At 35.0% G+C, this 26,237-nt stretch overlaps 3 protein-coding genes and 1 long non-coding RNA gene across 4 annotated transcripts; 2 read left to right on the top strand and 2 right to left on the bottom strand.

Annotated features, from left to right (window-relative positions):
• The first annotated feature begins 1,209 nt into the window (after positions 1-1,209).
• Positions 1,210-4,644, top strand: LOC128676724 (pancreatic lipase-related protein 2-like). Its single transcript, XM_053757018.1, has 6 exons — positions 1,210-1,359; positions 2,367-2,439; positions 2,539-2,669; positions 3,344-3,574; positions 4,084-4,408; positions 4,504-4,644. The coding sequence occupies exons 1-6, from the start codon at positions 1,323-1,325 to the stop codon at positions 4,553-4,555; spliced, it is 849 nt and encodes a 282-aa protein (XP_053612993.1). The 5' UTR covers positions 1,210-1,322; the 3' UTR covers positions 4,556-4,644.
• Positions 4,645-8,031: 3,387 nt separating this feature from the next.
• On the bottom strand, positions 8,032-11,399 carry LOC128676733 (inactive pancreatic lipase-related protein 1-like). The gene is made up of 6 exons (XM_053757029.1): positions 11,268-11,399; positions 11,050-11,122; positions 10,598-10,731; positions 9,282-9,512; positions 8,742-9,069; positions 8,032-8,183 (listed from the first exon to the last, which is right to left on the bottom strand). The coding sequence occupies exons 1-6, from the start codon at positions 11,305-11,307 to the stop codon at positions 8,132-8,134; spliced, it is 858 nt and encodes a 285-aa protein (XP_053613004.1). The 5' UTR covers positions 11,308-11,399; the 3' UTR covers positions 8,032-8,131.
• A 6,864-nt stretch (positions 11,400-18,263) lies between these two features.
• On the bottom strand, positions 18,264-20,793 carry LOC128676745 (inactive pancreatic lipase-related protein 1-like). Its single transcript, XM_053757050.2, has 6 exons — positions 20,661-20,793; positions 20,443-20,515; positions 19,991-20,124; positions 19,343-19,573; positions 18,817-19,144; positions 18,264-18,412 (listed from the first exon to the last, which is right to left on the bottom strand). Exons 1-6 carry the CDS (start codon positions 20,698-20,700, stop codon positions 18,361-18,363), a joined length of 858 nt encoding a protein of 285 aa, XP_053613025.1. The 5' UTR covers positions 20,701-20,793; the 3' UTR covers positions 18,264-18,360.
• Positions 20,794-21,562: 769 nt separating this feature from the next.
• On the top strand, positions 21,563-22,495 carry LOC128676542 (uncharacterized). The gene is made up of 2 exons (XR_008405424.2): positions 21,563-21,987; positions 22,313-22,495. It is a non-coding gene; the product is annotated as an uncharacterized LOC128676542 (long non-coding RNA).
• Positions 22,496-26,237: the final 3,742 nt, after the last annotated feature.

The raw sequence follows: 26,237 nt of genomic DNA, 5'->3' as shown, positions 1-26,237 counted from the left end.
ACTGTTGATTAAATTGAAAACGGTGAGACAACAGATAGCGGGAAGCGACTTTGTATTTATATTATTTAGGTTTATTTAGCATTCTGAAGAATTTATATATGCTGCTATATCTGAAATAATGAACATTTGAAACGTGTCCGATAAAATTGAAGTAATAAAATTGATTTGGATATGGCAAGATGCTAATAAATTAAATTTGATACGGCTGCTATTTCAGGGCTGGCACATAGCTCGCGTGCATTCAGATTTTACCGTAAAATAATTGGACACTGTCATCGTCGGTCAAATTTTTAAGATTTTATCTTTTAACGCGTTTTAATCTCAACACCACAAATTTTGACTGTATGCCATTATGTGTGTGTCTTTCTAATCCAGACATTCTACATTATTTATATGCTGTCATCAAAGTTGGATAGGAATTTCATAAGAGGCTTCGCCCGTGTGAATTTCATAGTAAAATCTCGGTCTTTAAGAAAAATTATGAAGAGTATGTTTACAAACTTACAGATTTTAATCTAGAAAATTGTTTAAGTTCCATACAATCTTTCACCTTTTTGAAGGGGTTGAGGGTTAATTTTCAGAAAAATCTGAAACACGTATTCAATAATTTGTTGTAAGTAACTAAAATCCAAATTTTCAAGTCACTAACTTCAACGATAGTAGAACTTTCATATTAAAGTTTTTCACTCCTTTCACCCCCTTCGGAATGGAATTTCTAAAATTACTCTGTTAGTGCTCACCTACACTCCCCAGGGAACCTACATGCCAAATTTTAGCTTCCTACACCCAGTAGTTCGTTGTCTATCAGCCAGTCAGTCACTCACTCAGTAACGGAAGAGTTTTATATATAGGTATGTATATGTATGATTATGTAATAAGTAAAAATAAGGGATTTGTTTATAATGCAAACGCTCCATTAATAATTATAGGCAACTTCTTTCAAAGTATTGAATTTATAATGTTAGTAGGTTATAGAACTAGCTATTGCCCGTAGCCCTGCCCGCAATAGCCTACCTATATGTATTTGACCGCGGTTCATGATCTATCATCATCATCACCTGCAGCCCTCCGTGACCCACTGCACATATACACACATATGGTTGGCGTAGACGGAAGAAGGCATTAACTATACCTTTTCCTAATTTCAAATCGGCCCTGAGGTTTGACCATGAAAGCATGACAGACAAACTTTCGCATTTATAATATTATAATTTGTACAGATGTTAGAGAATTGAACCATAACTACAGGCAGATAAACCGGATTGTATAACACAGAAGTATAAATGCCGTATTAAATCAAACAGAGTGGAATATCAGCAAGCATGTTGAATGGTGTTGTTATATTTGCTATTGGCTTAGGTGAGCATTGGCTTAATTTTTTTTAAATTTTAAATATGTATATGGATTCTGAAAACTGACAACCAATATAGTGTGCTAGACAGCGAATAATCAATGATCTACACTGCGCGATCACTTTGTACTATCCATAACGTTAGTTTGACAATACTAGAGATGCCGACGGCCGTGTAATGTGGAGATGAAATACTTTTTTCATCTACTTTTCCTATTGGAAAGCGGACCCTGGGCTCTGACATGCGACACTCAACGGCTGATTTGGATAAGAGAGAGAGAGAGAGTATAATGTTACTTTTCCCTGTTTTACCTAAAGACTACTAAATAAGTATATACAGGTTACTGGTATCTAACGCATAACCTTCCGAAGGCGTATAAGGTACATAGAGACAAACATCTTTTGTTCTACGACTTTTGTCTAAACGTAATAAATACAAAAAATTGCTCCTTTTTTTAGTTTGAATGTCATTTCTATAAAACGTTAACTATGTTCGATTCCGCTAAATAACGCTACTGTACTGTCTCGTGTTGCTTGGCTATTACATAGAGTTATGATGTGTAGAATTGCAAATTAGATTGTACTTTTTTTTATATAAAAAAAAAACTACGAATCACGAAAAGTCGTAGAATAAAATTTGCTTGTTTTGATGTACCCAAGTAGTCTTTAGGAGGTTTTGTGTTTGATACCAGTAACCCTGTATATATGGCTAGAGCAGGAGAATGTTGGACGACCTGCAATGAGATGGGCAAACCTTTTCTGTCTTCAAAAAGATGGATCGCGTATAAAGAGGCTTCTGATGAGAGAAGAGCGGGTGGACGGAATCTGTAATAATGATGATGACCTAAATATTTATATATGTCTACATAACCCATCGTAAAGGCTGAAGGAAGGCAATGATAAGGTCACCATTACCAACCATAGGCCTACACTGTGGTCAAACACACTCAAATGTTTAATAATAATAAATCTTATTTATTGAATATATGAAATTTTGCACAAAAACCTTTTTAAGTTCTAGCTAACGCCGAACCGGAAGCAAGACAAAAGAGAAATGGTGAATTTACTCAGTATTTTTTGTACAACAGGTAAATTAAATTATCAAAAGAAATATATTTGTAATATAAAATATATTTTCTCAATTAGTTAGGTAACAATTAACTAAATATTTAAGTAAACATTTCCAGAATTGCGGAAGGTGCTGAACTTAATTTGAAAACACCGAGTCCAGACGTTTTAAGATACCTGCCTACTGTGGTAATAGTACATGGTCATGAGGGATCCTACGACACATCGCTTAATCTAGATCTCAGAAGAGGTAGCTATTTTTTGGTTACCGATTTTATGCTAGACTTGATCTTAAATACAGTGCCTAAAATGTACCGTGATTTTTGTGAAATAATACGTACTTATTTTGTGTTTTGGGGGTAATTTTTACGTCGACTTAACGTTGGCGAATTTAAGTTTTATTCTTGCTACATAAAATTTCAGACCAATAAAAAATAATAAATGTTTGCTCCAATTATTTTAATTTAATTTAATTATCAAACAACGAATAGCACTTTGTTATGCTGTGACAATAGTTTGGCATATGTAGGAAATGGTGTGAAAGCGGAGGAGGTCTACTAGTTGGTTACTGTGGGCGAAGTGGTTGTCGTTAATTCGTAAAGACCGTCGTCCGCCTGTGATCGAAAGGTGCCAGGTTCGAATCCTACTCGCGGTTTGTCTTTAGGCGACTTTAATAAAATCGCCAATGTTAGCAATTAGCAATTAACTCTCGAAAAGAAGACTGTGGACAAAAATAACGGTAAATATAAAAGTTTACTTTTGGAAAAATATGACGTTTCGTTATCCCAATCGATCACAGATCAACAAAAAGAGAAAATTACATCGACACGCAATGAAGACACGCAAAGGAGACACACTAGGATGTCACTTCTATTATATAATAATATTTACAATTATTAACAATTATTGACAATTATTTTTTAGAATTTCTGGAGTCCCAAGATGTTAATGTGATATCAGTAGATTGGTCGATCTACTCACACATGACATATGAACAAGCTCAAAACTTTGTGTTGAGTATAGGCGAATTCTTAGCAAATTTTCTAAGGAATCAGCAGATTAATCTTGCGTCAACTCACTTGATTGGATTCGATTTGGGAGCGCATATTGTTGGAGTCGCTGGCAGAAAGCTCAATGGTGTTGCCAGAATTACAGGTAAAATTATTATAATATTATGTTTTATTCAATATTATGTTTTATTCAATATTCTCTCTATTAGCTTTCAAAGTTTAATCTAAATACCTATTTGAAAATCACGAAATTTTTAATTCTCGGAGTCGAAATCGGATCACAGAATAAATATATTACGGATCTTCTTGGTATAGGCTGTATTTACAATTTTTATAACGTACCAATCGACATTGAGCTTGTAGGCAATAAGAATGTCTCTGTTCCCGATTGTATCCGTGGCTGTGAGGCCGCGAAATCTGGTGTCAGAGTTAAAAATAAATGTTACTTCTTCAAAAAAGTTTATTTTGGAATTCAGCACAATTTTACGACGGGCGCCTCTGCTTGACGTAACCATATTCTTGAAAATGCCATTAACTATCTATATTATCCCTTAGTCACCTCGATCACCACGGGTGGATAAGAATTAGTCCTAGGTACGGACGGAGTGGTACGGCGCATGCGAATAAAAATATATATCTCAAAAATAATTTCAGGTCTTAGTCCAACAGCCAATGACATCAAATTATCCAGTACTGACGCGAAATACGTAGAGGTGATCCACACAGGCACAGGCTGTTCCTCGCGCAAGGGTATTGCCGACAAGTTAGGACAAGCAGACTTCTATCCTAATGGTGGAAACTGCCAACCTGGGTGTCCAAACAGTGATTGCCACCACAACAGATCTTGGATGTACTTCGCTGCGTCAATCCGAGACAACACGTTTAATGCTAATTGTTGTAACAATATGTTTGAAAAGGATGTCAATATCTGCAAGGGCAGTTACATTCCGATGGGGAATAATAAGCTAGGAAAAATGCCGTAAGTTTTAAATTTATAAAAAGTTTTATAATGTCATATTATTTGCCTAGACCTGAATCAGACAGAATCACAATTCTATTTAATTTATTTTTCAGATGTCAATCTGGACTTTATCGGGTGAACACAAAAGACTCATATCCATTCTAACATTGATTCGATCGTTCGATCTTTTTATCGTTTTTCAAGATTGTATTATTAAAAGATTTCGGTAATAAACATTATTTATTTACCCTGTATGTTGTCTGTGTTTTATTATTGTCAACCATTGAAAGAAAAACATGGTTACTTAAATATGGTGTGATAATGAAAATAGAATTGGCAGGAGTTAATTAGGCGATAATTACGCATTGAGTACATCACTGCACGATGAATACAACGCATGAGGCACAGTGCGTTGTAGCTCCATCGTGCTCCGTTGTTTCCTTTAGGTTTTCACACAATACACATACAATTTCTACAATACATATACTTGTTCTGTGTTGATCCGTCGACAGATGTCAACGTGACCGACGCGACTGAGCAATGGGGTATGGCTCTAAAGCTAAAATGAAAAAGCCTGCGAAGGTCTAATTTCTGAATAAATGATTTGATTTGTTACCGCAAGCTCATGAATTTTGCTCAAATCAAAATATTGTTAATAACAATGACGAGCTGTTCCGTGAGATTGTAATTTAGTACATTCAACAGCACGGCACATCAACCTGTCGAAATTAATTACTAATTTGTCGCTCTCAATTCCGCATAAAGGCCATGCAGGGTAACAGGGTAAAGTTAATTAAATACATTGCTTGTATGCGACGAAGAGTCATGTCCCATTGCTCGTTGTAGATCTGTCGTGTTCCGTCGTCTTCTATAGGTTTTTACACTGACGTGCGTTGATGTACGTCGAAACCCCATGAGCTCCATACAAAGCACAGATTTATATATTAGTACCTAACTCGAAATCTGTGATACAAAGACTACTCATTATTATTTTTAAAAATAAATTAAAAAAATGTGTGACATTTATAACAAATCCATTTAAATACTATTATATTGTTGTTAATTAACATCTGTTTATTAATTATAGATGTTGCCTGGGGCTTCGCTCCCGTGGGAATTTTTATTTGGAAAAAATTCACCCAGGTACAACATAATTTAACTACTATATTGATATTATTATCAACGAGCGCTATTATGCTAATGCACTCAAGTTTAAGTGTTCCTCCTTCGCTAATGACACAAGCTATGGTTAATGGGTCTTCAGCGTTGTGATATTTATATAGTACTAGCTTTTAACCGCGGCTTTGCACGCGTGAATTTTAGTTTTTAAAAGGAATCGAAATATAAAATTTTAGTTATTCTTTTATCGCGTATTCTACGACTGGTAAAATTTATCATCAATCTATATATATATATAAAATTCTTCCGTTACTGAGTGACTGACTGACAACATACAACCGAAAATGCTGGGTGTAGGAAGCTGAAATGAAAAGAAAGCATGTAGGTTCCCTGGGGAGTGTAGGTGAGCACTAAGAAAGGATTTTTGGAAATTCCACCCAGAAGGGAGTGAAAACCTTTTATATGAAAGTTCTACAGCGTTGCTACTGCAACAGTGTAGAGCCGGAACTACCACCAACAACTGGTAGTGGTTCCCCACCGGTGGTGGTGTCACCAACTGGTGACTTGAAAATTTGGATTTTAGTTATTTACAACAAATTAGGGAATACCTGTTTTAGATTTTTCTGAAAATAAACCCTCAACCTCTTCGAAAGGGGCCGAAAGATTGATTGTATGGGAATTTATAAAATTTTTAAGATAAAAACCTGAAAATTGGTAAACACACTCTTTGTAGTTAATACCTTGAAATGTTAGGTAAGAGGAAGGAGAAGAAAATATAATAATGTATTATACATTTTTTGGAAATAGCTTTTCTAGGAGATTGACGTAGGGGTGAAAATGTATATGAAACTTCTTTATTTTTTAAGAAAGACTCGTAATATGTTTGATTTACGTTTGTGGTTAATAAAAAAACGAGAAATAATACGTCGTGATAAATGGGACAGCACGCGTTGCAGAAAGCGGGAGTGGGAGGCGTAGCGGGAAATGGGACGGAGACATGTAGTGGAAAATGGGCGAGGCAAGTTGTGGGAAACGGAAAACGTGATGGGACAATATGTAGGAAATGCTACGGGATCGCTGCATGGAAGGAAACGGGAAGCGGAATTGGACAAGTTACGGGACGAGAGATGTAGCGGGAAACAAAAGATGAGAAAAAAATACGAATTTGAACCAGTGTTACAAAATACGCGATAAAAGAATAACCGAGATTTTACAATGAAATTCACGCGGATGAAGCCGCGGGCATAAGCTAGTCAATATAATTTTTTTCCGTTACTGAGTGAGTGCTGACTGACTGACATGCTGTAAATGATATGTTCGTTTTTTTTCTTTCATATTTAGTTTCATGGGCTGAACACACCCTTTCTCACCCTTTCCATTATGTACAGTTATAATGATTGATTCTTTAACTGCAAATGTAACTTTGTAATTTTCTATATTTATATGGGATTACAAAGATTTTCATGCAGTTGGTGTATCTAGAAAACTGTACCAAAATTACAAAATATTTAAGTTTTTCCTTAATTTAGACACTAAATACTAATAGTACCTATTCTAAATTTGAAGCTTCTATGTCTGCTAGAAGTGCCTTGAACTTTTGATGATCTGTCCGATCCTCGATTTTTTGATGTTGAGGTGTTTATACAATACCTGCTTAGTTACTGAAAATTCAGGCTTCCTGCTTTATCCATAACGAAGTTATTTGGGTTCGAAATTGGCCTGAATTAATTCGAGAAGAGGATGGTACGGTCAAATCGAGGATATGGAACATCTGACGATGAACTTCAACATACCAGCTACACTATAACAGATATAACAAAAGCGCCTTAACAAAAGTTGATCAGCCTAATGAGCATTTTTAACATAGGTATTTATAAAAAGACTCATTTGGTCCACGTTTTTAACCATGATTCACACCCATCTTGACACTCTCAAAAATCTATTTTATTCCCCATATCTTCTTTGCCGCGAGCAACAGCTCTTCTATAATCTATATAAAAATGACGTCTTAGTAAATGTTTACCAATCTGATAAGCATTTTCTGTTAAGTGAAGTCTTAGCACAAATAGTTCAACCTGAGGAGCAGTAACGGTTGCCGTATTAAAATAGAAAATTTCGAACATTTCTGAAACGGAAGTTCTGTAATAAAGATAATCTTATATTTACCCTATACTATTATAATATAAGCTGGGAGTACCTCCACGTGGTGAAGGCGGAATCAGTTTCGATGACGACGGATGGTACTCGTTGAAAACTTGCCTAAACTGGCTCACATTTCTGTATAGGATATGCCTCCGGGCTTATGTTATTTTCTCTCTAATAATTTTGATTCCTTACCAAAAATGGTTGGGCTACGCGAACGAAGTCGCTGGCATCAGCTAGTATGTAATATTGGCCGGTGTGACTCAAATCTGAGCGATTCAAAATGGTGCGCTTAACGGATTTCTTCTAAATATTTATCAACAGCTTCTACTTTCGTTCTAGGTAGCAAATTGCTATTGTTTTTTAAATAAAACAAAAAGTTAATTGGGTCCAAAAATGTTTATTTTCCTTTTCAAAATCAAAGAGTAATTTAAAAGCCATACAAAGACATTTTGTAAAAATTTAAGGTGTAGGTTAGACTTAGAAGGGGTAGGTGTTTCCCGTGTTCACACGATAAATTCCGGACCCACACCTGAAAAAAAAAATCAATATGAAAGTTTTTATCTTATCTGTGTGTCAGTGTCCGATGAGTGTCCGTCGCAGAAAATAGTCAGAACTAAATTAACTTGATCGAATTTTTATCATTATTATTACAAGTAATTATCTATATATAACATAGTGATACGAGTATATATCCTCTATGATAGATGACAGATAGTGTATTATTAAGCTGATAACAGCTTGATGTATCAAGCTGTTGCTGCTGTATCTGCTAGACAATAGTATGCCCTACCTTATTCAGAAAATCTCGGTCTAGGATAATATTTTCCCATCCCTGGTAGGAAACTATCGAGTTTATCAAGGCAATTAATCCCTTCGTTTAAAAATTCTACATAAAATAAAAGCGACTCTCGACTCTTTAATAAACTAATTTAAATGCTTATCGTCTTATAACATATTAGCCTTCCATCTTTTATCAATTATCCCATATTTACATATTTCCATCGATTATCAGATAAACGATGAAGCCGAAAAAAGTTGTGAACAATTTTATTCCTCGTGAGACAAAAGTATATGAAGTAATACTTACGGTGTTTTCGAGAGTCTGTTAGTTCCCATAGGAAGGGTAGATAATCTGCAGGTATTGGAGTCCTTCTCTGATATGGTGCTACAGCAGTTCGCATTGAAAGTCTTGTCTCTAATCGAAGCAGCGAAGTACAACCAAGCCCTGTTATGGTGACACTCGTTGTTGGCGCACCCAGGTTGGGTCCTACCACCATTGGGGTAAAAGTCTGCGTGGCCCAATTTTTCACCAATGCCGTTGGATAGAACGGTTCCTGAAGCGTCTGTATGAATCACCTCTACGTATTTTGCATCAGTGATGGACAGTTTGATTGGGCTTTGTGATGGATCAAGTCCTGCAATTATGAGAATAGATTTAGTTTCTTTATCAGATGAAAACTTTATTACTCAAAAATTCCAGACCAATGAAAATGCACTACTTTTTTGTCATCTACATGTTAATTTTGTCATCTAAATTTATGTTTATTTCTGCAGCTGTCAAGACTTTTCATTCTCATTTGCAAGGAGAAATTCTATGCAAGTAGCATATTTATCTAATGATAACTACCTGTAACTCTAGCAACACCGCCTATAAGTCTACCGGCGATGCCGGCAATATGAGCTCCCAGGTTGAAACCGACCAAGTGAAGAGATCCAGGGGGAACATCGTTATTTCTCAGGGCATTAGCTAAGTACTGCGCAACGCTGAGTACCGCGGCTTGCGCTTGCGCATATGTCATCGACGCGTATATCGACCAGTCGACTACGATCACATTGACGTCTTCCGACTCCAAAAGTTCTGTAAATACATTGGCATTATTTATTTACACCAAAATTTAATAAAAATAACAACAACATGGTAAAATCTATTAATTTTCAAAAATATCAATAACTAGCTGATGCCTGTCACTTCGTTCGCGTGGCCGAACAATTTTTGGTAAGGCGTCAAAATTATTAGAGAAATTTAATTATACAGACAAATATAACGATACCTATACATACAGAAGATGCTAATCAGACTAAAAAGTATATTTTCTATAGTTTAGCTGAACTATTATGACTCTTCTTCAGGTGTTCTTCGATTTTTATACGTAAACAGAAAATGCTCATCAGACTGAACAACTTTTATTAGAGCGTCATTTCTATATTCCCTATAGTTTAGCTGTATCATCATAGGTCTACATCATCATTCTCTATCGATCAATTTTTTTTTTTAATTTAAATATCTTCAAAGTATAGAAACACTTTTTTTTACTATTTTATTATATGCATCGATTAGCTAATATTGTGCCCCATAAAGCTTACTGCATTTCCTCGCTGAATAGCTTAGACGACCTAGCTATGCTTGGAATAAAATGTATTGAGCGATTCACATAAATTTATGAACAAAATGATCTAGAAGTCAATTTTTCTCAGTAAACAAACTGTTAGAAAGTAAAAGAAAACGAAAGTCTATGGTATACCGGTAAAGCAAAAATATTTATTTATGTTATAGTTAATAATACGATTACACACAAAGATAAATCATGCGCTTTTAATGCGCTTGAAGCAAACAAACATTTTATATATAATTATACATAGCTTGCTTTCTGATTGACTTATAAAAAAAAGATTGTTCTACTAAGGTGGTGGTCAGCATAAAAGCAAACGGATAGCTTAATTTTTTTCTATCTGTCACCTCTAGAATAAAGCAGAGTTTCAGATTGATTGTCTCGATCATTGCACGTAGAAAAAACAAGTCATTAGAACATGACGATAACCTTCATCAAAAAGGTATAAGTGCCTAATGTTCACATCAAATGCAATACCGAGGTTGTACTGATGTAGAAAACCTACAATCAGTTCATAGTACTACATTGTACAATAGACCTCTTTTCAACATACCTCTTCTAACGTCAAGATTAAGCGATGTAAGGTAGCTTCCTCCATGCCCATGTACCAACACCACTGTAGGAACGTTTTCTTTAAGATCAGTGGAGGCAGGGCCAGCCTGAAGTAATGGCACTCCAGTCACATTGCTGCAAATTTGATACGTTATCGATTTATTTAATGAATTGATGACTAATGAAATAAATAGCCAATTATGAAGTGGATTGCTCATACAAAAATTTTCGTTTTATGATTACGTTTTCTGCTTATAACTATTAAATTTAAAAAGGTGAAAAATAATTATAAATGATTTAATTCGATTTCAAGTTAATGGTTAATTATTAAAATTAAATTAATCTCAAATGTTGCTACAAAAATTGGAATATAAAAAATACGCTAGTGCTAGTTTTTTTTTTTCAAGAAAAGCGGGGTAAAGTTAATCAACGGATAGGAGAATAATAATTTACCTGTTGTATAAATAGTATCGGCTAAATTCACCATTTTTTTGATTTCTTGGGATAGGCTCGCCATTAGCTAAAACTGGAACAATGTCTAATTAATTTTTGGATAAATAATAAATAAGTAAGATTTAACGATTAAGATTATCTAGAGAACTTGTAATACATTTGTGTTTGTTTATTTCTGAGTAATGTTTATCTATCAAGATATTGACATCTTCACTTACCTAAGGCAATTGCAAAAACTACGGACACACCCTTCCACATGTTGACCTATTTCACTGCAACTAAAGAAGGCTGAATACTTTTAATTTTTGATTTGTAGCTGTATTTATATCACTGATTAAAACTTTATTGTGAATCGATAGTGAATCATCCGATTAGGAGATGCCATCATTAAAGAAGCCGACAATTTTAATCCGACATTTTTAATTAATTTATGGACAGTATCTATATGTTAAAACTATAGAGGGGTACAATAACACATTTACAAAAAATATTTAGGATTACTTATAATTATTTTCATGAAAGCTGCAGATAAAACTTTTTTCAGTTCCATTTATTTATAAGAGAATTTATAAGAAATTGTACCTCGAATCGCATCTAAAAATATTGGTTGGTGGTGCGAATCGTACCACGAAACCTGCGAATAGAATCGGTGCAATTCCAAATGGTGCGGAATACCTTTTTTTTCATTTTCTAATACCAAATTAAGCTACCAAAAAAATGTTCACTTATGCATCCGAATAAAATTATCTGTACCTTGTTTCATATTGAGCGCTATCACTGGTATTAGATTTTATGCAATACCAAATACCCAAATCATCAAAACTAAAAAAGAAATTAATAAAAAGAATACGAAAACCAAATTAAAAAGTCACTTCTTGTTTAATAATCAGCAATCTCGTCATTTGTTTTTCGGCCAGCCTTCATCATAGGTATAGATGCATTGCCATGCACGATTGTTGTTTACCTACATTTCACAGATGTTTGACGTGAGTGATACATAAGGTTTTTCTTATCTTGTTAGAATTTTACGACTGCCGACATCTTGTTGTAAGTAGTCTGATACACTCATGAACTTAAACTGTCAACCAGTGTACGTACATGTTTGCTCAGAATGTTTTTTTTTCACCTTTATTTATTAAACTGAAAAAAACAAACATGTAAAGATAATAAAAAACACAATAAAAATAATCCCGGTTTTATTATGCCCGCAAGTAAAACTTGTTGTTTTAGGTATTTATGTAGGTATATTGTAGTAAAAGTGATATAATATTTTTCTTGTATAAATAGAAATAGTTTATTGAAATCGCGATTAGCTCAGGGATTCCCTGTTATATACGTTATATTTACATCTATAACTCTTATTAAAAAAATACTTATTCAAATCATTTTATTGGATTTCGAAGGTTAAATAAGTAAAAGTGTTGATAAGTTATGACTTTGTGATTTCCGGAAGTATATACCCTTAGAATGTAGATATTACACAAGTTTTTCATTTTTCTGGGTTGTCTGCGGCTCGCATATACAACCTTATTTAATCGTATGTCATGTAAGTTTAGAAACTGCCCCTCGTTTATCAATCTAAATAAGCTTTTTACAAAGATGTCATTTTTGACACAAGCTTTTATTGTCGTCAGAGAGGTCTTGTGGCATTTAACGCCTGACAAAAAACCTATATCCGTCCGTGCTGTAAACGGTTGAGAAGTTTTACTTATCATAAATACATTTCATAATTGTCATGTAAACTGAACGTGGGAAATTTCGACTCTGTAGGGTTACTGGAAGTAGGAAAAAATCTAACTTGCAAGATTTGATTACAGATAGACGGTACGTGTGAAACTAAATATAAAAGCTTGTAATTATATTGCACAGGGTACCTATTTTATATTTAAACTGCACAAATTTTGTGAGTAGATTTAGATGATAAAACTGAGTCGACATCCAAAGACATGTTCAAAAATAACAAATTTTTGGTCTTCCATTGGCTGACCCACTGATCTTACAAAATATTAGGAAGTAGACGTTTCACGTCAAGCATACTGTAAAACTGTGTGCAATGAATAAAAAATTACCATATAGAGGATGTCAGTTGTGCTTAATCCATTGGATAAATCGCCATTATATTTAGTGAGAGGGCAGAGACCGATTTGTGCTCCATGTCTTGGACGTAGTCACACGTTGGCAAGGGCTTACATAATCTCTCGGCTGGTATCAAACGCAAAAACTCCAGTTACCAGTTTTTGTAATTCGTAGTATTTCTAATTCATATAAAAAAAATAATCTAATTTTGCGATTCTACACATAACACACTCTACACTCACATAATACACTCTATGTAATAGCCAAGCAACACTCAGACAGTATAGTAACGTTATGTAGCGGAATCAAACATAGAGTTAACGTTTTATAGAAACGACATTAAAACTAAAAAAAGGAAAATTTATGTATTTATTACGTTTAGAGAAAAGTCGTGAACAAAAGATGTTAGCTCTATATACCTTATGTGCCTTTAGAAGGTTATGCGTTTGATACCAGTAACCCTGTAGAGCTCCAAAGTTTTACCAGTGGCAGATCTTGGTAAAAAAGTATTCTACATGGGTATGTAGGTAGGTAGGTACCTCACTCTAAACAGCAGTACTTGCATTGCTGTAGTCCGGTTTGGTGGGGCGTGAAAAGCAGTGTAATTACAGGGACTTTGTCAAAAGCTCCTAGATCACAAAGTAGGCAACACGCGTGTGACACCCCTGGTGATGCAGGCGTTAATAGGTATTATTATACCATCAGGTGGGCCGCATGTCTATTTGTCCTAACCTAGATAAGTACGATATACGTAGGTGTAAACTCGAGGACTGGCTGCACCTAGATCTAGTCGGAATGATAAAGGGTAAAACTGATCTAACCGAACTTAAGCAGGCTACACCTTATTTTTTGTTTTCGCAGGGGGGAATGCGTTTAGGTACCAGCCGTCAGGAATGTGGGACTCCCAGGCCTAGTGCCCGGACTGACTACCCACTAAACTCCCCTGCGGCGTTTCCGCACCTGCCCTTATCGGGGGCGCCATGGGATCGCGGACATTCTACCACGACGCTCCCCGGCGTTAAGGCAGGCTACATCTAGGTCAAGGCAATAAAAACCGGCTGTCCTTAGATCTAGCCGGCTACTAAACTAAACTACTACTAAACCTACGAGTAACTTTGTAGTTTAGCCGTAACATATTCATATACTGTAAGGATGTGAAATGTGGTTATCATTTGACCACTGATGGCTTTACACCCGTGGGAATTTTGGGATATAAAGTACCCTATGTGTTATTCGAGGTTATATTCTACCCGTGTACCAAATTGCATAACAATTGTCTTTTAGTTTTTGCGTGAAACAACATGAAACACGTACATCCTCAAAAACTTTCGCATTTATAACATTCTTCTTCATAGTCGTATTATTCTTGACTGAGGGTCGTGGTCATTACATGGAATGAAACACATGTAACAACTTTCTTGGCATTATTAATGGAGTGTTTTTCCATTGCCTTCTTCATGTCACACACAAGTTAATAGTCAACAAGTGTTGCAAGTAGTGGTCGATGAAAACTACTTTTATATGAGTCAGTTGGTATTCAAATTCATGTGGCAGGGGTAAGATTCGAATCTGGGAACTTTCGATCCACAGGACCTTTAGATCTTAACCATTACACCACCAAGTACAAGTTTATTTGTTAGACAAATTAAAAAAAAAACCCACTTTCAATATTCATTTCGCTACAACTTTTGAACGGCTTAACCGAATTTCATGAAACATGGCTAAGAACACTCGGGATAAAATTATCTATGACATAAGAAAAAACTAAACTAAAGTCGGTGCATCCGTTTGGGAGCTACGATGGCACAGACAGATACACAGACAGACACGTTAAACTTATAATACTCCTCTTTTTGCGTCGGGGGTTATATTAGAATTACGGAAGTCTGCATACTAAGCATTCAAACTTATCTTGATAATTTATTACAATTTATATCTTGATTCAAAGACTGAAATAAGCGAAATTAATTAAGTTAAAAGCATGATTAGCTCTGGGATCCCCCTAGCTTGGACATTCATTTATTTATCCAACATTATCTGTCCATAAATCTTATCGATGATAATGTTTTAATCATTATCATATGTCTAGAATAGCCTTTAATAGACCGAGATGATTCGCCGAAGTTCAACGGTGTAGTAAATTATACTACCACTCGCTGTAAACAGAGTTCACTGCAATTATGGCGCCTGGGTAGGCATCTTATTTCACTCACACAAATACTGTGCTTCGGCAGTGCTGATTGCTGATGGTGCATGTGTTCCAACGGTCCCCACTTCGAATCCTGCTTGTATATCATGATTTCATTAAAGCTAAAATCGTCAGGAAACCTGCGCAATTGATAATTTTTAACAGTTTTTCTGTGAATTGAAAACTGAAAACCACTCCAGTACCATATGCAATGCATTGTGTATGTTTCATTCCACTTAGATTCCACGACCCATGAGATAAATCACCAAAACTGCTCAGTTTTAGTCCGTTCCTTTGACTATTTGCAATTCTTGGCTCGTAATTCTTTCGTAATTCTGAGCCTCATTACAAACAATGCATATAATATAAGAGTAGGTATTTTTGTCCTGTATATTGAACATATTTACATAAAAACAAAATTAGGCGATAGAGTCATAGTAATAGAGTAAGAATTTGACAAAAACTGTCTGTATGTCTGTTTGTACAAGCTAATCTAATGATTCGAATAATTTTTTTTTGTTATATAGCTATTAAGCCTGGGCACCATATAGGATATGAATGATTTTGAAAACTGGAACACCTGATGGAGAATAATGATTTTCCAGCTAAACTATAGAAAATATAGAAATGACGACGTAACAAAACTTGTTCAGTCTGATGAGCATTTTATTTTGAGGTATAATATAATCGAAGATATGGAACACCTGATGCAGACCCATAATAGTCCAGCTAAACTATAGGAATTAAATAAATGGCGCCTTAATAAAAGTTGTTAGGCCTGATGAACATTTAATTCAAGCCGAGATTCTCACTGGGAGTGGTGCCGGTGAAACTGTACTTATGCCGCGTATACCGCTTATTGCGACTTTATGAGGCTTTCTCCAGGGTGAGTAATCTTCAGGTCTTTTTATTTTGGCACCCGAAGGAAAGACCCCCAATATATTATATAAAGAAATTTTTAAATTTCTTTAATAATTTTGACTCCTTACGAAAAATTATCCTGCACGCGAACGAAGTCACGGGTATCAGCTAGTCTTCAATATCGAATTCGAATATATTTCACTAGATATGTTTTTACAAGCTTTTCCTTAACATGCAATGTTACATAAATTGTGTTAATATGTTCAATTGGAATCTTGTAACTTAATTGGTGGATCCAGCGATTGCTTATCATACCTACCCGATGGGCATTGTAACGCTTGTTTTTGTAAAAAATATTTTGATCGATCGTATGAGTTCCTTCTATTGTATTTTTTGTGCGTTTTGAAAGCCGTTTGTAGATAATCTCTGGTCGTGCCTGTTGACAACGTCAACTATCACGGACTTAGTATATCTGTCATTGTCACACCTGCTTTGGTCATCTCACCCTGCGGGCGGTTTTTGAACTCAACGAAATTTAATATTCCAATGATAAATAATATTGGCTAAATTCGATAATATACAAGGCTTGTCGAAAATTCAACGCACACAATTTGGGAATTGTTTATTATTCCCTACCTATTGTCTTCATCATAACAACCCTGCAAAGTAACCACTTAATTTCTACTTTTACAAAGTTTTCCTATAGAAATTCATTTAATTTTTTAAATTAAATATCTCCCTAAATTGGTACGGATTTTGAAAATATGAATCTCGTTTTGGAAAGTCTTTATTTTGTTGTAAAAATATGTTGAAGGTAAATCAAAATTGCGCAAATTCTACACAAGGCAATACATTTAACTAAATCATGATTTTGATCCATGTTATTGTAGAGAGAATACTAACTATCTCGAAACTTAATTGGTGTAATTTTTCATGTTTGAATCTTCCAAAAACAAAGAAATGACATTTTGTTCAACCTTGGGTGTGGTTATTACTCATCATTGTAACCTACCTTTTCCTTATTACTTTGTGAAATAAAATTACTTTTTACCTAACAATTGTTTCATATTAACTTTTTTACATGACGGCATACAAAATTTCAACCCTGAATGGTTGCCCTTTTCATGATGCCCTCACCAACTATCACTCCCGATGGGTATGTAAAGTTTCATGTCCCTACTATTAAGCGTTGAGGATCTCTCGTCTAGAGCTGCAGCATCAGTTCATGCGTATCATCAACAAGGCAAGGTTACCGGTACCGTCGCTTGTGGAATACATTTCAAGCCAAGAAAATCTATGGTGATAGAGTGTGCAAACAAACAAAAAATACATATCAATAAGTTTCACTTATCGCCGTCTACGCCAGAACTTGAACTTGAACTTAATTCTTTTTTCAATTTACCTTATTTCATTGAAAGTTCATACAGCCGGATGTTAGAAAATTGGTAAGGTCGATGAATAAAGAACCTTTCCTAAATCATAAAAACCTAATATTGATTAAATTTTATTCTAGCACCAACTAATTTTCAAATTTCATATTCATGAGCTCAGTAGTTTTCGAGATTTCGTGATACGTGAGTGAGTGAGTGAGTGTTTTTCACTTTTATATATATAGATAGATAGGTAAAGAAGATATATGGTAAAGTGCTGCATTTTTAACGTTGAACTATTTGAATGAATAGTTACACATTAGTGAATGAGCATGAATCTCGACAAGATTCATGTTTGTTTATTACACGTATCCTGTGCGATCCTTTTTTTATTCCATCATAATTCCTGAAAGTCATCGTTGGAGTTAAAATTGAGGTATTCCGTTTAGCCCACCAGGAATATTTTCCAGGTGCGATTTGTGAAATAAATTAAAATGTATTTTTTCAAGAGGCCCGTAGTTACTAATGATATTTGTGTTGAAGAATTTAAATTACGTATAAAATCTTGAGTATACATTTCTATAATAATGTAATATGTAATATTGGCCAATGTGACTAAAATCTGAGCTATTCTAAATGGTGCGCTTAACGGAATTCTTCTAAATATTTTCGTTCTAGGTAGCAAATTGCCATTGTTTTTTAATAAAACAAAAAGTGAATTAGGTCCAAAAATTGTTTATTTTCCTTTTTAAAACCAAAGAGAAATTTTAAAGCCATATAAAGACATTTTGTTAAAATTTAAGGTTCAGGTTAGACTTAGAAGGGGTAGGTGTTTCCTGTGTTCACGCGATAAATTCCGGACAAACACCTGAAAAAAAAAATCGGTATGAAAGTTTTTATCTTATCTGTATTAACAAGTGTCCGTCTCAGAAAATAATCAAAACTAAATTAACATCAAGTAATAGGATTTATAAAGTAGTGATCTATATCCTCTATGATTATCAGCTTGATACACTATCTGCTAGACAATAGTATGCCCTATCTTATTCAGAAAATCTCGGTCTAGGATAATATTTTCCCATCCCTGGTAGGAACAATCGAGTTTATCAAGGCAATTAATCCATACGTCTTACAACATATTAGCCTTGGATCTTTTATCCATTATCCCATATTTACATATTTCCATCCATTATCGGATAAACGATAAAGCTGAAAAATTTTGTGAAGAAATTTTATTACTCGTGAGACATAAGTATATGAAGTAATACTTACGGTGTTTTCGAGAGTCTGTTAGTTCCCATAGGAAGGGTAGATAATCTGCAGGTATTGGAGTCCTTCTCTGATATGGTGTTACAGCAGTTCGCAGTGAAAGTCTTGTCTCTAATCGAAGCAGCGAAGTACAACCAAGCCCTGTTATGGTGACACTCGTTGTTGGCGCACCCAGGTTGGGTCCTACCACCATTGGGGTAAAAGTCAGCGTGGCCCAATTTTTCACCAATGCCGTTGGATTGAACGGTTCCTGAAGCGTCTGTATGAATCACCTCTACATATGCTGCATCAGTGATGGACAGTTTGATTGGGCTTTGAGATGGATCAAGTCCTGCAATTATGAGAATAGATTTAGTTTCTTTATCAGATGAAAAATTGATCATTCAAAAATTCCAGACCAATGAAAATTCACTACATTTTTGTCATCTACATGTTAAATTTATTTTTATTTCTGCAGCTGTCAAGACTTTTCACTCTCATTTGCAAAGAGAAATTCCATACAAGTAGCATATTTATCTAATGATAATACCTGTAACTCTAGCAACACCGCCTATAAGTCTACCGGCGATGCCGGCAATGTGAGCTCCCAGGTTGAAACCGACCAAGTGAAGAGATCCAGGGGGAACACCGTTATTTATCAGGGCATTAGCTAAGTACTGCGCAACGCTGAGTACCGCGGCTTGCGCTTGCGCATATGTCATCGACGCGAATATCGACCAGTCGACTACGATCACATTAACGTCTTCCGACTCCAAAAGTTCTGTAAATACATTGGCATTAATATTTACACCAAAATTTAATACTATTGAAAGTAAAAGTAACAACAACATGGTAAAAACTATTAATTTACAAAAATATCAATAATTAGCTAATATGTCACCCCGAATCGTACCCGGCTCGAAGGTGCCCGAAAAATAATATCGTTTGTCAGCATAAAAGCAAACGGATAGCCTTATTGTATTCTATGTGTCACCTCTAGAATAAAGCAGTGTTTCAGATTGATTGTTTCGAAAATTCCACTAGAAGAAACAAGTCATTAAAACATGACGATAACCTCCATCAAAAAGGTATAGGTGCCTAATCCAACATCAAATGCAATACCGAGGTTGTACTGATGTAGAAAACCTACAATTAGTTCATAGTACTACATTGTACAATAGACCTCTTTTCAACATACCTCTTCTAACGTCAAGATTAAGCGATGTAAGGTAGCTTCCTCCATGCCCATGTACCAACACCACTGTAGGAACGTCTTCTTTAAGATCAGTGGCGGCAGGGCCAGCCTGAAGTAATGGCACTCCAGTCACATTGCTGCAAATTTGATACGTTATCGATTTATTTAATGAATTGATGACTAATGAAATAAATAGCCAATTATGAAGTGGATTGCTCATACAAAAATTTTCGTTTTATGATTACGTTTTCTGCTTATAACTATTAAATTTAAAAAGGTGAAAAATAATAATAAATGATTTATTTCGATTTCAAGTTAATGGTTAATTATTAAAATTAAATTAATCTCAAATGTTGCTACAAAAATTGGAATATAAAAAATACGCTAGTGCTAGTTTTTTTTTTTCAAGAAAAGCGGGGTAAAGTTAATCAACGGATAGGAGAATAATAATTTACCTGTTGTATAAATAGTATCGGCTAAATTCACCATTTTTTTGATTTCTTGGGACAGGCTCGCCATTAGCTAAAACTGGAACAATGTCTAATTAATTTTTGGATAAATAATAAATAAGTAAGATTTAACGATTAAGATTATCTAGAGAACTTGTAATACATTTGTGTTTGTTTATTTCTGAGTAATGTTTATCTATCAAGATATTGACATCTTCACTTACCTAAGGCAATTGCAAAAACTACGGACACACCCTTCCACATGTTGACCTATTTCACTGCAACTAAAGAAGGCTGAATACTTTTAATTTTTGATTTGTAGCTGTATTTATATCACTGATTAAAACTTCATTGTGTATCGATAGTGAATCATCCGATTAGGAGATGCCATCATTAAAGAAGCCGACATTTTTAATTAATTTATGGACAGTATCTATATGTTAAAACTATGGGTACAATAACACATGTACAAAAAAATATTTAGGATTAATTATAATTTTTTTCATCAAAGCTGCAGATAAAATATATTTTCATTTGATATAAGTTATTTGATATTTGTTTATAAGATAATTAAACATTAGATTTTTTGAGTAACACACATTTAAATTGTACCTCGAATCGCATCTAAAAATATTGGTTGGTGGTGCGAACCTGCGAATAGAACCGGAGCTATTAGAGCCTAATGATGCTGCCAAAAAACTGTTCACATAAGCATCCGAATAAAATCATCTGTACCTTCTTTCTTATTGAGGGCTATCACTGGTATTCGTTTTATTCAATACAATATAAATACCCAAATCATTAAATAGGTAACTTACCATCAAAACTAAAAGAAGAAATTAAGAAAAAGAATACGAAAACAAAATTAAAAAGTCACTTCTTGTTTAAAAATCAGCAATCTTAGATCACCTCGTGTGGAACGGTGACGCTCGTCATTTGTTTTTTCGGTCAGCTTCTTAGATATAGATGCGTTGTCATGCACGAATGATGCTTACCTACACAGATGTTCGACATGATATGCCAGTGTACATTTAAACCTATACATAAGATTTTTGTTACACTGCTAGCAGATACATTTATTGCTAAATCTTTACTAAAATATAAGGATATAATGAATACAAGTAACTATTAATCTTCTAGTACTTTTGATGGGTTTTTATAATCGCTTCTTCGCGCACGTACCTAACCACATACATAGATAGTCTAACCAGTAAGTGGGTGTCTTAATACTAGTTGGCGATAGTAAATATAGATCTATTTTTCATTGGTTTTGAACTCACAATACCTATTTTCTGTGTTTCAAGGATAATACTTTTTACCCTAACCTCTATATAAAAATATATACCCAATATTGATTATAATATTATGTTCTTAACCTTTCCCTAGGCAGTGGATACCAGGATGTGATGTTTGGCTCATTTCTGGTCAAGACCCTCCAGACATAAACAAGGAAATAGCACCCAACGAAGATGATGCTGAACTCCCACATATGACAATTTTCACTGAATTCGGTGATTTGAATCTAAGGCAAAAAATCACAGTATTTAAAAAGTAAGTATTATTTGTACGCTATCTTGTTCCCCGCGCCCCGCTCCGCCTCCAAAACGGTGGACGAACAGCGCGAGGTAGCGGCCAACGAGAGTATGGTGAAAACATAACATTACATTTACTTTACAACTTTTTATTGATGTATTAAACGTCATTGTTCCAAGTATAAACATACTTATAAACAAATAGGAGAACTTAATTCTAGAAGCATTATCTCCTAGCTAACCACTTTATAGCTTGTGGAACCAAATCTACAAATCTATGAGTGGCTACTTGACTGGGTAAAAATTAAAATGCATATAAATAGCCTATTATAATCTTGTTTCAGATTTGTATCATTGCCAGAGTTTGAACAGTGCCCTTTCAAAGTGACTATGGAAAGCAATTTGCCTAAGTTTGTGGTGCCTTTAGACGACGACGACAAGGACAGTATGGTCACACACATAGACGATATGGATAATTCGGATGTAGAAACTGAAAGTTAATGAATAAAACTGTTTATAAGGATAAATTAGTTTATCTCATATTTACATTATACATCTAGTGGTAAGTAGTCTGATACACTCATGAACTTAAACTATCAACCAGTGTACGTACATGTTTGCTCAGAATGTTTTCCTTTACCTTTATTTATTAAACTTAAATTAACAAACATGTACAGATAATAAAAAACACAATAAAAATAATCCCGGTTTTATTATGCCCGCAAGTAAAACTTGTTGTTTTAGGTATTTATGTAGGTCTGTAGTAAAGATGATATAATATTTTTTTTTGTATAAATAGAAATAGTTCGCGATTAGCTCAGGGATTCCCTGTTATATACATTACATTTACTTCAAAATATACTTATTTAAAAAATACTTATTTAAATAATTTTATTGGATCTCGAAGGTTAAATAAGTAAATGTATTGATAAGTTATGACTTTATGATTTCCGGAAATATATACCCTTAGAATGTAGGTTTCACAAGTTTTTCATTTTTCTGGGTTGTCTGCGGCTCGCATATACAACCTTATTTAATCGTATGTCATGTAAGTTTAGAAACTGCCCCTCGTTTATCAATCTAAACAAGTTTTTTACAAAAATGTCATTTTTGACACAAGCTTTTATTGTCATCAGAGAGGTCTTGTGGCATTTAACGCCTGACAAAATAACGTCCGTGCTGTAAACGGTTGAGAAGTTCCCTCGTTTGGAACCGATCTGGGCGGAACCATCAAGTCATGCTTATCATAATAATACATTTAATAATTGTCATGTAAACTGAACGTGGGAAATTTCGACTCTGTAGGATTACTGGAGGTAGGAGAAATCTAACTTGCAAGATTTGATTACAGACTGACAACGGGAAATGTGAAAGTAAATCTAAAAGCTTGTAATTATATTACACAGGGTCCCTATTTTATATTTAAACTGCACACATTTTGTACATTAGAGATTAGATTAGTAGATTTAGATGATAAAACTGAGTCGGCATCCAAAGACATCGATCGTCATGCATACTGTAAAACTGTGTGCAATCAATAAAAAGTTACCATATAGAGGATGTCAATTATGCTTAATCCATTGGATAAATCGCCATTATATTTAGTGAGAGGGCAGAGACCGATTTGTGCTCCATGTCTTGGACATAGTCACACGTTGGCAAGGGCTTACATATTCTCTCGGCTGGTATCAAATGCAAATCCTCCTAAAGAATACTTGGTCTACTAGATTTCGTAATTCGTAGTATTTATTATTCATATAAAATAAATAAAATCTAATTTTGCGATTCTACACATCTTAACTCTATGCCAAGCAACACGAGACTAGTATAGTAGCGTTATGTAGCGAAATCAAACATAGAGTTAACGTTTTATAGAAACGACATTAAAACCAAAAAAAGGAAAATTTATGTATTTATTACGTTTAGAGAAAAGTCGTGAACAAAAGATGTTAGTCTCTATATACCTTATGCGCCTTTGGAAGGTTATGCGTTTGATACCAGTAACCCTGTAGGGCTCCAAAGTTTTACCAGTGGCAGATCTTGGTAAAAATTATTCTACATGGGTATGTAGGTACCTCACTCTAAACAGCAGTACTTGCATTGCTGTAGTCCGGTTTGGTGGGGCGTGAAAAGCAGTGTAATTACAGGGACTGTGTCAAAAGCTCCTAGATCACAAAGTAGGCAACACGCGTGTGACACCCCTGGTGATGCAGGTGTTAATAGGTATTATTATACCATCAGGTGGGCCGCATGTCTATTTGTCCTAACCTAGATAAGTACGATACACGTAGGTGTAAACTCGAGGACTGGCTGCACCTAGATCTAGTCGGAATGATAAAGGGTAAAACTGATCTAACCGAACTTAAGCAGGCTACACCTTTTTTTTGTTTTCGCAGGGGGGAATGCGTTTAGGTACCAGCCGTCAGGAATGTGGGACTCCCAGGCCTAGTGTCCGGACTGACTACCCACTAAACTCCTCTGCGGCGTTTCCGCACCTGCCCTTATCGGGGGCGCCATGGGATCGCGGACATTCTACCACGACGCTCCCCGGCGTTAAGGCAGGCTACATCTAGGTCAAGGCAATAAAAACCGGCTGTCCTTAGATCTAGCCGGCTACTAAACTAAACTACTACTAAACCTACGAGTAACTTTGTAGTTTAGCCGTAACATATTCATATACTGTAAGGATGTGAAATGTGGTTATCATTTGACCACTGATGGCTTTACACCCGTGGGAATTTTGGGATATAAAGTACCCTATGTGTTATTCGAGGTTATATTCTACCCGTGTACCAAATTGCATAACAATTGTCTTTTAGTTTTTGCGTGAAACAACATGAAACACGTACATCCTCAAAAACTTTCGCATTTATAACATTCTTCTTCATAGTCGTATTATTCTTGACTGAGGGTCGTGGTCATTACATGGAATGAAACACATGTAACAACTTTCTTGGCATTATTAATGGAGTGTTTTTCCATTGCCTTCTTCATGTCACACACAAGTTAATAGTCAACAAGTGTTGCAAGTAGTGGTCGATGAAAACTACTTTTATATGAGTCAGTTGGTATTCAAATTCATGTGGCAGGGGTAAGATTCGAATCTGGGAACTTTCGATCCACAGGACCTTTAGATCTTAACCATTACACCACCAAGTACAAGTTTATTTGTTAGACAAATTAAAAAAAAAACCCACTTTCAATATTCATTTCGCTACAACTTTTGAACGGCTTAACCGAATTTCATGAAACATGGCTAAGAACACTCGGGATAAAATTATCTATGACATAAGAAAAAACTAAACGAAAGTCGGTGCATCCGTTTGGGAGCTACGATGGCACAGACAGATACACAGACAGACACGTTAAACTTATAATACTCCTCTTTTTGCGTCGGGGGTTATATTAGAATTACGGAAATCTGCATACTAAGCATTCAAACTTATCTTGATAATTTGTTACAATTTATATCTTGATTCAAAGACTGAAATAAGCGAAATTATTAAGTTAAAAGCATGATTAGCTCTGGGATCCCCCTAGCTTGGACATTCATTTATTTATCCAACATTATCTGTCCATAAATCTTATCGATGATAATGTCTTAATCATTATCATATGTCTAGAATAGCCTTTAATAGATCGAGATGATTCGCCGAAGTTCAACGGTGTAATAAATTATACTACCACTCGCTGTAAACAGAGTTCACTGCACTTATGGCGCCTGGGTAGGCATCTTATTTCACTCACACAAATACATGCATTTATTTTATTTCATACATTTTGTTGAGAGTATCTGAGCTTCGGCAGTGCTGATTGCTGATGGTGCATGTGTTCCAAAGGTCCCCACTTCGAAACCTGCTTGTATATCATGATTTCATTAAAGCTAAAATCGTCAGGAAACCTGCGCAATTTATGATTTTTAACAATTTTTCTGTGAATAGAAAACTGAAAACCACTCTAGTAACATATGCGATGCAAATCATTGTGTATGTTTCATTCCACTTAGGTTCCACGACCCCCATGAGATAAATCACCAAAACAGTTAAGTTTTAGTCCGTTCCTTTGACTATTTGCAATTCTTGGCTCGTAATTCTTTCGTAATTCTGAGCCTCATTGCAAACAATGCATATAATAAAAGAGTAGGTATTTTTGTCCTGTATATTGAACATATTTACACAAAAACAAAATTAGGCGATAGATTCATAATAATAGAGTAAGAATTTGAAAAAACTGTCTGTATGTCTGTTTGTACACGCTAATCTTCGGAGC

This window comes from Plodia interpunctella, chromosome 16 (assembly GCF_027563975.2).
Source record: "Plodia interpunctella isolate USDA-ARS_2022_Savannah chromosome 16, ilPloInte3.2, whole genome shotgun sequence".
Classification (NCBI taxonomy): domain Eukaryota; kingdom Metazoa; phylum Arthropoda; class Insecta; order Lepidoptera; family Pyralidae; genus Plodia; species Plodia interpunctella.
The sequence above is the reverse complement of the archived record's forward strand: the minus strand, read 5'-3'. Positions and strand labels throughout refer to the sequence as shown.